The sequence below is a fragment of the Trichoplusia ni genome, chromosome 9 (genome assembly GCF_003590095.1).
Source record: "Trichoplusia ni isolate ovarian cell line Hi5 chromosome 9, tn1, whole genome shotgun sequence".
Classification (NCBI taxonomy): domain Eukaryota; kingdom Metazoa; phylum Arthropoda; class Insecta; order Lepidoptera; family Noctuidae; genus Trichoplusia; species Trichoplusia ni.
The window spans coordinates 1,439,961-1,453,701 of NC_039486.1; the positions used below are offsets into that span (position 1 = coordinate 1,439,961).

The following is a 13,741-nucleotide window of genomic DNA, read 5'->3' on the forward strand; positions in this document are numbered from 1 at the left end:
GCGTGGCACTCGTGAACTCAGTAGGTTTATCAAACACATATTTAACAGTACCTGTTACTGCTTGTCCGGCTTTATAGTAAGAAACACTTTCATTTGCTTTTGTTAATAACAATTGACACGTCACTCCCATTTTGGTTTTTGGAATTTTAGTTTTCTGCTGTTTGATGGGATCAGCCAGTACAGACTGATATTAATGAATAACTTTTATTTTATGTATTGTATCGACGATTTATCGAAAATTTATCAGTGATTAGTAATCATTGATAATTCTTTATTATCTCGAAAGTTCACATTATTGTTGTGTCTGAATAATAAAGTAAGATAAATATATTTGTTGATTTAATTTTGAACAATTTTTTTTTCACCTTCTATCATTTCAACGTCGTCGACGTTTAAAAAATGGATGGATATTATGTTTAAGGCCAAAGATGAAAATAGTACGTAAATATAAGAGAAAAAAAAAACAAAGCAATATTTTTAAAGTTTTTATTTTCTCCTGAAATTTCATTCAAAAAGTTTTCGCCGACAAATACAATCGATTCGCTATTATTGTAATACTTATTCTAAGGAGTAGAGCCACGTGTAAATAAAAATCTTAAATAATAACCATATCACTGTTTTTCTTAAAACTGCAGTAAGTTCGTTATATTACATTTGACATGATTGTATGTTTGATCAAATTTACATCACTTGCACTAATTCTTACACTAATAAAAGTAATTTTAACTTTAAGATTTACTTGAATGAGCTTCAAAATAATTCTGTTTCTTTTCTCCAACGTATTCTTCAACTTCATCGTCACTTTTATTATTTTCTTCATTCATGACTTGCCAATATGATGGTGGCTGATCCGCTGATGACGATTGGGTTAACGTTGATTTTCCTTCTCCGATTTCATTTTTCTTAACTTCCAGATTCACCATATTTAAAACTAATGGCAGATCTAATGAGGCATTTATATGAGGGAAAGGAAATGCAACCGTCACCCTTGCTTTGTACTCTTTAGCAATCACGTTAGACTTTTGTATCGAAAATAAATTTGGGAACGATGGGATTATATATCTGAATGTAGTCTCGCTCTTATCAGTAATTCCAGGATATTCTCTAACCGTTCCATTTACAGTAATGTGTTCTTTAGTCGTTTGCTTACAATTAGATGTATACGTCATAAGGTTTACTAACTCAGTTCTTATTCCAGTGATTGGGATATTTGTTTTCTTATTTACTGTCACTGTAAGCATAAGGTTTTCTCCCGCATTTACAAATGTTCTATCGATTTCTCCTTTTATAAAGACGAATTTGTTTTTAGACGAAAACAGAAATTCCTTTTTCAATCCCGCCGTTAGAGGTTCCGGTAAACATGGTTTGGCATCATTGTAGACTTGGATTGTTGTACTGAATTTCTCGGATGATTTAATAAAACCTGCTTTCTTGAATATAACTTTAATTTTGTAGGTTATATTACCAGTCTCATCTACATGCGATGACGGTAAATCCTCGGGAAGTAAAAATTGAAATGGAAATTGGTACGATCCTGGTTGAATTTTTACTATTTCATGATTTTTTAATTGTAATATGTCAATGTGTTGCTCTACATAATTTTCTTTCCCGATGTATATAGTAGTTGTTTTACCGCTACCTTCTTCCCATCTGCAATATCCGGTACCGATCAGTGATACTGTAGCACACCAGAACTCTATCGGTTTGTCGACAAGGTAATTCACAGTCCCAGCCACTATTCCCCCAGCCTTGTATAGAGAAAATCCCTCGTTGTTTAATAACAATTGACACTTAACTCCCATTTCGTGGTTACAATAAATTAAATAAGCGACCTTCTTGCGTGGATGACGACATTGCACTGACGCTGTTTATTTAAAGGATGCTTATTAATATCGATATCTTATCTAGATTGATATCAGCAGTCTGATGGTTTGTGTTGGAGGTTGTGTAATGTCCAAACCGCGATTCTTTAAGCAAAGGATTCTTGAAATCAATTTATTGATTGACCAAAAGTATTCTTATGTATAGCAACTGTATTTTAATGTTAAATTAATGTACTTTATGAATAAAATACAGAAACTCTATCGTTCCATTGATTGCTTATCTAGCAACAATGCCAGTGAGTCACGTATTTGTGTCTCAACTTATAAATTACAGGATTTACTTTATATAGTATTGTGCAATACGGTATGAGTCACTTATCGCTGTCATGAGTCTTTGTCACATAGGATAGGTTTCATCCCGATTTTATATTCCTGTCAGATCATTTTCGACGGTTTATAGTGTTCGGGCCACAAGTGGGCAACAGCTAATATAAATTATTTGTGTTATACTTAGGTAATAGATCAGGTAAGCATTACTGACTGTTTGGCGAAACTAATGGAACGGTGCCTAGTATGAATTTATCAATGGAAAATATATCTACCTGGTTAATGTGCGCAATTTATTTATCTATGAGTGGTCCAAGTATGATATGAGCATGGTTGAAATGAACATATCTAATCTCTGCTTCGGTAACATAGCTTATCATTAAAACTGAACTTGAAACAAAAAAAAAGGTATTCATAAATTCAGTAAAGTTTTTAAACGCTGACGTAAAAAGGGATGACTTAGTTTTGACCTCTATATGTGTATGTGTATGTCTGTTTGCTTGTGGCACTGTAGCTCGAAAATGAGTGAACCAATTTAAACGCGGGTTTCTTTGTCGGAAGTTTAAAATTTTCTTTCTTAACTCGACTTAGTTTGTGTAAGCCATTGACAATTTCAAATGTTAGGAAATAATCTATTATTTTATAGTGTCAGTTTTGTTGTATTCAATTTATATATATAAAAAAAATCAAATTAAGATGAGGATTTGCCATCGGTATGCGCAACATTTCTCTAACTTTTCTTCGTGGAAAACTCTTCTTTGTTCTTTGTAAAAAAACTTTAGAAATATGAGCAGTGAATTTTAATTTCTTATAATTACCCCTAGATCACAAACTTCACGTATTTCTAGTGGGGTACCGCTCTAGTATTATAAGTGCACTTTTCCGGGGTAATAACATTTCTAGGATGTGGAATCACTTTCTATTGAATTTTTCCATCAACTAACTTGACTAAGAAAGTATAAGACTGAGGCTAATGTATACCTACGTACATTTATATAGTAATTTTGAGGATTATTGAAAAATATACAACGAGAATTATTAGCCTGCAGTTTTATTGGTGCGATAACTAGTAAAACTTGGACAGTTCTATTTAAGAAGGTGCCAAAATCCGAGCCTTGAGGGACTCCTGATTTGATAAAATTATATTATTTGATACTAAATATAATTGTAACCTATGTGTAAGGCTATTATAGGACCGTTGATGGAGTACAAATAGAGTTTCTATACACCCTACTTATGGCTGACTTTGTCAAAGGTGTTAGAAAAATCAGTGTACCTAAATGGCATTGACTAGTTGCACTTTATGAATCTATGTTTGAATGCTATGCCATATCTTTTGTAGAGATTTAAGTAGGGACTGAAATTGACATTTTAATTATTTTATCGCTTGTATTAATTAAGATTGCTTATCATCAATAAGTTTTCTTTATCATTACTAATACTTCACAGTACTACTGCTTGGCTATTTAAATAAAAATAACGAATTTGAAATTTTGCCTACAATAAGCTTGACATGTATTGGTAATGGATTCAATGTGAATAATCCTAGGAAGGTTAAAGGTTACATAGAAACAATGATCCAATTAATGTATCAAAACAAAAGTTAAATTAAAAGTCTTTATTTGTTGATGTCACGTGGCCTAACACTCCAATCAAATAGACGCAGATCGTAAATATGTTACAAAAATTCAGTTAATCAAAACAAAATTTCAAATACATATAGCAGAAGCGGCTTCAGTGTCAAGGTTACGCTAGTGTTCAATACGATCATGACTTGCAAAGTTTATCACCACACTACCAAAAATAGTACTAAGTTTTTTTCGTCCATAAGTTATTAACAGTTGCAACTGATCCTTGCTAAGATTTACTTGACTGAGGTTCATAATAATCGTTTTTCTTTTCCCCGTCGTACTCTTCATCGTCACTTTTATTAATATCTTCATTCATAACCTGCCAATATGATGGCGGCAGATCATGTGTTGATAATTGATCTGTTGAAGGTTCCCCTGTTTTTATTTCACAATCCAACATATTCAATATCACAGGTAGATCTAACGACGCATTTATATGAGGAAAGGGAAACCTAACCGTCACCCTCGCTTTATATTCTTTAGCAATCACTTTAGAGTTTTGTATTGAAAACAAATGCGGGAATGATGGGATTATATATCTGAATGTAGTCTCACTCTTTTCTGTAATTCCCGAGTACTCTCTGGTTGTTCCATTTACAATAGTGGGATTTATATGTTGTGCGTTACATTCCGCCGTATATGTCATAAGGTTTACTAATTCAGTTCTTATTCCAGTGATTGGTATGCCTGTTTCCTTTTGTATAGTTACTGTAAGCATAATGTCTTCTCCTGCATTTATAAACGTCTTTTCTACTTCACCTTTTATGTTTACAAATTTGTTTTTAGATGAAAACAGAAATTCCTTTCTGAAACCTGCTATTAGAGGTTCCGGTAAAGTTGGTTGGGGATTACTGTAAACTTGAATTGTTGTGCTGAATTTCGCCGATGATTTAATGAAACCTGGTTTCTTGAAGACAACTTTGATTTTGTATGTTATACTTCCAGTCTCGTCGCTATGAGTCGAAGGTGCGTCTTCAGGAAGTAAAAATTGAAATGGGCATTGATACGATCCTGGTTCAATTTGTGTTATTTCATGATCTTTCAATTGTAATATATCTATGTGTTGCTCAACGTACGTTTCGGTACCGACATATGTTCTTCTATTTTTAGAGCTTCCTTCTTGCCATCTGCAATATCCAGTACCTATCAGGGATACTGTAGCACCGCAGAACTCTGTTGGTTTGTCGACAAGGTAGTTCACTGTCCCTGTGACTTCGCCTCCAGTCTTGTATAGAGAGCACCCTTCGTTGTTTAATAACAATTGACACTTCACTCCCATTTCGTGATTAAAATATGCGTCGTTCTTGCGTGGATGACGATACAGCACTAAAGCTGATTATCTAAAAGAAGCGTTTCATATCAATATCTTATCTATATTGATATTAGTTCCCTGATGACTTCTTTTGGGAGTTGTGTAATATTCAAACTATTGTGAATCTTAGCAAAAAGATGCTTAATTTTTTGTGGATCATTAATATTATCAATCACTAAAGAATCTGCAAAATTGTCTTCTTTATCGTACTATTGATTCCGTAAATAAGTGAATCACGTTCGTGTACCAATTTTAAAATAATAGGATTCACTTTAAATATTGTTGTGCAATGCAATGAGCCATTCTATTCATGCGGCATTTATTAGCTGCCTATCAAGTAGTTGATTTTCAGATTAGCATGATGACAATTGTTAAGTACACTAAGGTTCTTATTAAATGTTCACGGTGCTGGTTCTACCTTCACGTGTTTAATAATCTCATCTGGCTAGTTGAAATAGCGATTTATTTATCTATGTTTGGGTATAACTGATTTACCTGGTTGAAATGAATTAATCTAATCATTACTTATAAATAAATCATTATCACTAAAACATGACTTTATGTAACAAAAGCAGGCAATTAACATTCTGATTTCTTATGCAAATAACAAAATTGTCTGAACTACTTTTATTTCTTCATGCTTTGTATTGCCAATGAAAATGTCACAGTTAAGGGAAGTACCATGACATAAACTAAAATTATAGGATTAGTATTGCTAGTATTTTAGAGAAAGGGCAATTAATATAAACTGTTATATCAATACATCTAACAGTTTGTCTGTATTGATATAACTACAATTAACTACAATTATAAAAGAGGATAATAAAACTGTAGAGGTGACTTAAGCATCAAAATGTTATTATGGATAGTATTTTAGTACAGCTTTAAGTTTCAAGAACATAAAATATTGGATTTTCATAAAATTATGACACTAGTTATAATAATCCATTTCCATGTAGCGTAATTTGAAGGATAAGTTAATTGTACCACATTCATGTTATCAGTTTGAGTAAAAAAAAATCTGGCATTTAAAGCAAATCTTCTTTACCTCCTGCTGCCTCCGGTGACAGACTGGCTACCTGAGGGTAAGCATTAAAAGCTGGAAATAATTATCAGTGCTAGAGGGAACTACAGATAAACTACAGACTGAATGCGACATTAGATTTTTTTCTTTGGCACCATTTTTGACTTTTGCTCGTATATTAGTCGTTTACTAAAAATTGTTACTTAAATGAGGTTTGAAATCATCAGTCTTATCGTTTTCACTTCCTGAATGTTTGGCTTCAACTTCACTTTTGGTACCACTTTAATTTTCATCATCCATAACTTTATATGACGGTAGATCAACCCTTAATGATTCTTCTGAGGTAGGTGTATTCACCATATGTATAACTACCGGTAACTCTAAGGATACATTTTTATGTGGATTGGGAAATTTGACTGTCACCTTGGCTTTGTATTCCTTAGCAATAATTTTAGAGATTAGTATGGATAATAAGTTAGGGAACGCTGGTATTATGTACCTAAATGTTGTTTCTCCTTTCGCACTTATTCCTGGGTACTCTCTATCTGATCCATTGATCGGGTATGGATGTTGATGAGTGCTTTTACATTTAGACGTGTACGTCATTACTACGTCATTAATTGGTATATCTGTTTCTTTATTTATAGATACCGTCAATATAGTTTCCTGGCCTGCATTAACGAATGTCTTTTCAATGAAACTTTTTATGTATACGAATTTCTTTTTAGACGAGAATAGGAATTCTTTTTTGAATCCTCTTATTAGGGATCCTGGAAGACAAGGTTTGACGTCATTGTACACTTGAATTGTTGCACTAAACTCTTTGGAGGATTTGACGAAACCTGATTCTGTGAATTTGACTTTATTTCACTGTGTGGATCCATTGAGACGATGGTATGTCTTCGGGGAGTAAAAAATGAAATTGAAATTCGTACGATCCTGGTTGAACTGTTAATATTTCGTGATTCTTTGTTTGTAATAAATCAAAGTATTATAAGCTACATATTCTTCACTTCCTCGGTAAAATGTGGTACTGTCTGCCGAAGAACTCTCCCAAACGCACATTCCGGTTCCGATCAGTGATACTGTAGCACTCACTGGTTCCATTGGTTTATCTTTAAGATAATTTACAGTACCAATCACTGTTTGTCCAGGTTTGTAAAGGGCAAAGCCTTTATTATCTAAAAGCAATTTACACGTCACACCCATTTCATCATCTCTCAAGTAGGTTGGTTTCCAGGCGCTTTTAAAACGATACATAGAATACAGCAAGGTGACAAAATCAAAAATTAAGTTTTTCTCTCAAGTAGGCTGATTTCCAGGATACAGTAATGACTCTTAGATACACTGCTCCAAAACGTCATTTCTATGGAGAACAACAGTCAAAAAACTTCATACGTTACTCTTTTTAAAATAATCATCTATGAGAACATCTTATATATTATTATTTACGTATGCAAAAACAGCGTAAACTAACAAAAGGGTAAAAATAATTAAAAATACTTGTCTTGGCAGTTGAAAAGAAACGATCAAGAAAAAATATTTTTATCAGCCGAGCCTCAATAATAGCGTTCCGTTTTTACTATTTTCATACTAGAGCGATAATAAATTGGAACTAGAAGTAACATAAATCCTTATCAATAACACGTAGGTATAAATATTTTTGTAAAGAACAACGCAATAAATATTGTGAGTCATTTATTTGAATTCATTGTAATCAGTTTAATTACTGATTAGAATGGGATTGGCACATTGTATCATTCGTACATTCAATTTAAGATCACCTCTTCTGGACTCACATGTTTGGGCCCAAAAATGACTTAAAACAGACAACGGCCATAAGAGCCAAATTCAGCTGAAAAATCACTTGTAAATAATTAAATAAAACAATAATATAATCTAATTTCAAGTATGTATAACGTAAGTACAAAACTATAGGCAATAAGAACCATAATCGCTTATTTAATTTATGCAAAAGGTGATCATGAAACATAACAGATATGTTTGAACCAATATTTGTCGATTATCACAAATGTTTGTCCCAAGCGTCTAATATCTTACATGTGTTAGACTAGTAAATATTATGGTTATTATGTAATAATAAGTAATAAGTCATGATAAGATAATATTATCTGAAATGCAGAGCAGAGAAATGTAATTACTTCAACGTCAATCAGCTTATCATGCGTATATTCCAATAATTAACGCGATACATTCAACTCGACACTCAAGGAAATACCGTGTTATTATAATGAGGTATTATAAAGCAGAAACATCGAACACATTGCCAGTAATACGTGATAGCTGACGGAACATTGTCGCGTTGATAGTGAAAATGGTTGTGCTGTGCCGAATATTAGTGGATAGACCTGAGAATGGTGCTTACAGATCTGGGGACACAGTTGAAGGAACAGTGAAATACCATCTAGATAGACCAATGACATTTGAAGCCATAAATGTGTCGTTAATTGGTGAAGGCATGGCTAGCTGGCCGGTATCACAAAACTCAGATTATGCCTGTGATAAGCAAGAGTATTTATCATTAAACAAAGACATCCTCCTTAATCGAGACTCCGTACAGGACCAAGGATGCTATTCCTCAACATTTGCCTTCGTTATCCCAGAAAACATCCCATCGACATTCAAACACACATCGTGCTATATCACTTACAAAATTTTCGTCAACTTTACAATGATAAAACCTTTTATCAGAAGCAGAATGTTCGAAATTGAAATTCCCGTTTATGGGACCACAAGTCCATGTTCTCCAGAACCGCTGAAACTGGAACTTACAAAAGAAATCTTCTCTCTCGGACTTGGGCCAAATAATGTGAACATTAAAGTTGTGGCGGATAGAACATTTGTATCATCGGGTGAGAGTATTAACTTATTTCTCATAGTAGATAACAATTCTAGTGTTAAAGTAACCACAATAAAGACAGAATTGGTGAGATACTTCAGCTTAGGGGTAGAGAATGTTAATATACCTTTCGATATTGAACATTTTAAAGAGACCAAGAGTCGAACAGCAAGTGTGAACAAATGCAGTGTCAAGTATTTTAGTTGTATGGTCCCCACGACGTCAGATCTGTACTCGGTACAGCATACAAGGAAGGTACTGATAGAATATAAAGTGAGAGTCACAGTGAAGTTTCCCTTTCCATACAAAAATGTGTTTCTTGAAATCCCAGTGGTGATAGGTACGGGAGATGATGTCAAAATGTATCGTAAAATGCAAGACTGTTATTAGCTTATTAAGTTTTAGCTGTTATTTTATGAAGGTTATACCCGACTAGTTTTGGGTCCAACTGGAGTTCTTAATCATGAACTCAAAAGCGGCTGTGTCGCTAGTCAGTCAAATAAATAATTATGAATCCGCCTCAATAAAGATGTTATAAAAATGTTTTGTATTATGCTGTTTTACTAGTAGATTATGTTTTAATTATATGTATACTAGCTGACCCAGCAAACGTTGTTTTGCCTAATAAAATATTTCTAGTTGTACGTATTTTTAATGCCACATTATAAATAAACAAAAACAAAAAAAATCGTCCAAACAATAAAATATTTTTTTTTCACCCTTAACACTTATGAAAAACAGATGTTAGTCGATTCTGAGACCTACTGAATACGCATATAAAATTTGGTAAAAATATAAATATGTTTTGTAAATGTTATCTGCTTGTATTTTTTTTAATACGGTTTAATGCGTTTCTAGTACTTTAAATTACTGTGAAAAGGAACGAATGTTGTTTAAATTGATAAGACTTAGATATGCAATGACGATGCAAAATATATAAAAAAAAAACAATTTAAATGTGTTTTTCTTAACTTGGCATTGCAAATCATAGCTGCAGCTAATACGTTGTTGGAATAATGAGATAAACTTATGAATAAATGACGCAACTGTGTCATGATGGATCGTAAACATTAATTACATAACAGTTTTATTATTGCCAACAATGTTAATCCAATATGACATCGGAATGTGATTGCAAACACGTACTCTAGAATTGGTCATCGTATTTAGAATAATCATAAATAAATATTTATTTCAAATTAAAGAAAAAACAAAATATTTTCCATCCAAACTCCATGTGTAACCCAACATAATTGATTTATTGATTGAATACACAATCAGTTCAAGTTATGTTAATGAACGATTGTGTAATCATTGTTAGTTCGAAGTTTGATTTTCCTCATGACTGATTCCCTTATCAAATACCTGCAACATTGTTACACAAAATAGTTCAACAAACTCACAAACGTGACAGACGTTACGTAAAGATATTAACAATCGATAATTTTAATTGTCCCAACACTAACGATGTTACGTCACAACTCTTAACATTTTGCCAACTTCTACATATTGATGTATGAGATTTTATCATAATCTGATATCACTGATATACTATTTATGTATATTTAGATGTGACAAGTTTAGAAAGATATGATACTTGTAACTGATCTAATACGCATGAGTATTTCATGTTAGTATTCGATATCAGTGCAAGAAGAAAACACTTGTCTTTATTTTTAAATTGGTTTATAAAAAATATAGTATCAATAAATTGTGTTATCAAAATGGTGTTGACAGGTACAATAGTATTTGAGAAAGACGTAGAAGAGGTTTACAAAGCAGGCCAGTCTGTAACTGGAATTTTAAAATACAGTGTCGATAAACCAACAGAATTCGCAAGTATATACATCTCATTAGTTGGCAAAGGAAGATGCTCCTGGACTTTAATGAATGCGAATCCAAATATACCACCAATCACTCTCATGAGCAATAAGAGCTACGTCTACTTAACCAAGAATTTAGTTGACGAGACGAACAATAAAGGACCGCAAAACGGTAACTATGAATATCCATTTGATTTCATTTTACCTTCAGATATACCTTCCAGTTACAAAGACAAATATGTCACTATTGCCTACAAAATTTCTGTCAAATTTGAGATCAGGAACATAGTCAACAGTCTCGAAAAGATTAAGAGCGAAATAAAAGTATGTGGCAATGTAAAACCATGTTCTCCTGAACCGTTTAAAGTGGAATTCGATAAAAAAGTCTTCGCAGTGACGAAACGAAAACGTGTAGATATCGAAGCAACAATTGAAAAGACGTTGGTAGCTCCTGGTGAAGATTTAACAGTATCTTTCTTGGTGAACAATGATTCAAGTGTTCCTTTGAATATTAAAACTGAACTCTTCGAGCATCTGACTTACGAAGCCTCTGGACGATACTACAGGTTCAAAAACCCCGTAAAATCTACGGCTAGATATTCACCAAGTATCAAGAAGAAGGATATTTCAAAAATTACTTGTACCGTCCCAACATTTCCTAAACTATATTCCATACAACATGCTGAGCTATTTACTCTAGAATATAGAATCCATATCACAGTTGTATTCCCATTTCCTCATAGAAACGCCACTGTAGATGTACCGGTGGTGATTGGAGAAACAGAAGATTTACTCGAATGTCATTTTTTGGATAACAAAGAGCCGTCAATTTCCATGATATTTACGGAGAGGAAGAATGAAGAAAGTTTGGAGAAGAACTCGGATTATGAACGTAGAGGACTAGGATTAGGTTATACGGAGAGAATGATTTAGAAATGAGTGATTAAGAAATAACAGTCAGAATAACATAAACACACGCCACTGTCTATGATTCATCCATCAATATGTTTGCTATCGTTTTCTTATCACTGACAAGTAATGAGTCAGAGTTGTTCTCAAAGATTGCAATTCATTGGAAATAAGTCTTCAAGTGCAAGTGCGTAGGAACACTACTGGGTTGTAACTTTGAATAAATAAAGGAAATATGGTTGAAACATAATACGCTTATTTGGATGGACAGTATGAACACTAGTTTATAAAATTTGTCTTAGTGGTTTCAGAGATGAGAATCTAGTTATAGAGATGAAAAGTGAATTTTCTTACCTATAATAGATACTTAATTAATGTACTGATAGTCGAGTAGATGAGGTTACCGCGCCAAACCCACTGTGCGCGACATATCGCGAAATCAATCCCCATATAGGACAAGCATTTGTGTGATTCATGAATGCCTGTGCTGATTCTGGACCAGAATTCAATTACTTAAAGTGGGAGTCGGTTTTTTTCGTTAAAAAAAAAACAAATGTGAATTTAATATATCACAACACCATTTTGTCCTTCGTTCTTGCATAATATCGCATTGATGTTGGTATCCTTGATGCAATAGGTATGGAACTGGTTTACTTGAGTGCGATGTTAGACTATTAACCTGATAATACGTCTGCATAAAATAAACTCATTAAAGACTACACGAGTTGTCATTTATGTTACGTGTTCGGAATTATACAATATAATGTAACAAAGGACTTTGATCATTACTATAATACGTGTTGTTTTCCCACGTTTTTATACACTCAGTTTTCTTGTTTGTTCGTTTGTCGTTAAGGTTGCATTTTGCAACTTAATTTTGAGGCACTCTCCGATCAGCTAGCATGCTGAAATTTTCAGGGTAGCTTAAAACCCGATGGCAATGCAATTTACAACTAGAAAAACGGGTTTTTAGGTATTTTAAATCTATTTTTTTTTGTTTGTTTAAATAAGTTTCTTTTGTTCTTTTTTTTTTTTATTATTATTTTGTACGATAGATACTAACCAGGCCTGTTGGTCTAGTGGTTGGTGACCCTGACTGCTATACCGGTCGTGGGTTCGATTCCTGCCCAGGACAAATGTTGTGTTATGAGCATGATCATTTGTTCTGGTGTCTGGGTGTAATTTATCTATAATATGTATGTATTTAGAGATATATAAGTAAGTTTATCAGTTGTCTGGTTACCATAACACAAGCTCTGCTTAGCTTGGGATCAGATAACCGTGTGTGAGTTGTCCCATGATATTATTATTACGTCAACGGCACTCCTAAAATTCCAACCAGTTAAACTGATTGTAAAATACTCCGGTTGGGTTCGAAAATAGTCGTGGTATCCTGATAAATACGCGTAAATAAACCGTTATTAAATAAATAATTATGAGCCCTCGATTGTTATTATAATAAAATAGTGTACAGTTTGTTGTTAAGGAAAATAAAAGGAATAATTTAAATATTTTGTAATCATTATATGAACCAATTAATTTATTAAAGCGATGTTAACAATGCCATTTAGTGGAGGAAATACGTGTAAAGCATGTTGTGTTGAAAACTTCTATATTAGTAATTTAATAACAAATTAATTGTTATTCCTTAATTTGATATAATATTTTATCCTTACTTACTTATCATAAACCATCTTTGGACCTCTATCAAGGAATTGACTGTACTTACGTGTTGAGATCACCATGCTATATCCACTGTGTGTAATATATATGGGGTTCGATCCCAGCGTAAACTTGGGTGCGGTCAACGAATGCTTGTCCTGAGTATCTGAGCGAATTTGCCTAAATGTTAAAAATAAGGTACATGACCCGCTACCTGCCCCTTCGAGAATCCGTATTTTTCTACCTTATTAAATGGAACTATTGAAACATTTTTTTCTATTAACTCTATCCTTAATGACTACCTTTTATTAATTCAAAGAAACAAACCGACTCTTCAGTTTTATAATAATAGTTTAAGAGGTTTCCTACC

The 13,741-nt window shown here is 33.1% G+C and overlaps 4 protein-coding genes across 4 annotated transcripts; 2 read left to right on the plus strand and 2 right to left on the minus strand.

The window, feature by feature from the left end:
- Window positions 1-465: 465 nt before the first annotated feature.
- On the minus strand, window positions 466-1,872 carry LOC113497361 (arrestin domain-containing protein 4-like). The gene has a single exon (XM_026876896.1). The coding sequence runs from the start codon at window positions 1,800-1,802 to the stop codon at window positions 729-731; it is 1,074 nt and encodes a 357-aa protein (XP_026732697.1). The 5' UTR covers window positions 1,803-1,872; the 3' UTR covers window positions 466-728.
- Window positions 1,873-4,007: 2,135 nt separating this feature from the next.
- Window positions 4,008-5,060, minus strand: LOC113497387 (arrestin domain-containing protein 1-like). Its single transcript, XM_026876930.1, has one exon. It carries the CDS (start codon window positions 5,058-5,060, stop codon window positions 4,008-4,010), a length of 1,053 nt encoding a protein of 350 aa, XP_026732731.1.
- A 3,209-nt stretch (window positions 5,061-8,269) lies between these two features.
- Window positions 8,270-9,540, plus strand: LOC113497661. Its single transcript, XM_026877329.1, has one exon. The coding sequence runs from the start codon at window positions 8,453-8,455 to the stop codon at window positions 9,365-9,367; it is 915 nt and encodes a 304-aa protein (XP_026733130.1). The 5' UTR covers window positions 8,270-8,452; the 3' UTR covers window positions 9,368-9,540.
- Window positions 9,541-9,801: 261 nt separating this feature from the next.
- Window positions 9,802-12,428, plus strand: LOC113497540. The gene has a single exon (XM_026877127.1). The coding sequence runs from the start codon at window positions 10,606-10,608 to the stop codon at window positions 11,731-11,733; it is 1,128 nt and encodes a 375-aa protein (XP_026732928.1). The 5' UTR covers window positions 9,802-10,605; the 3' UTR covers window positions 11,734-12,428.
- Window positions 12,429-13,741: the final 1,313 nt, after the last annotated feature.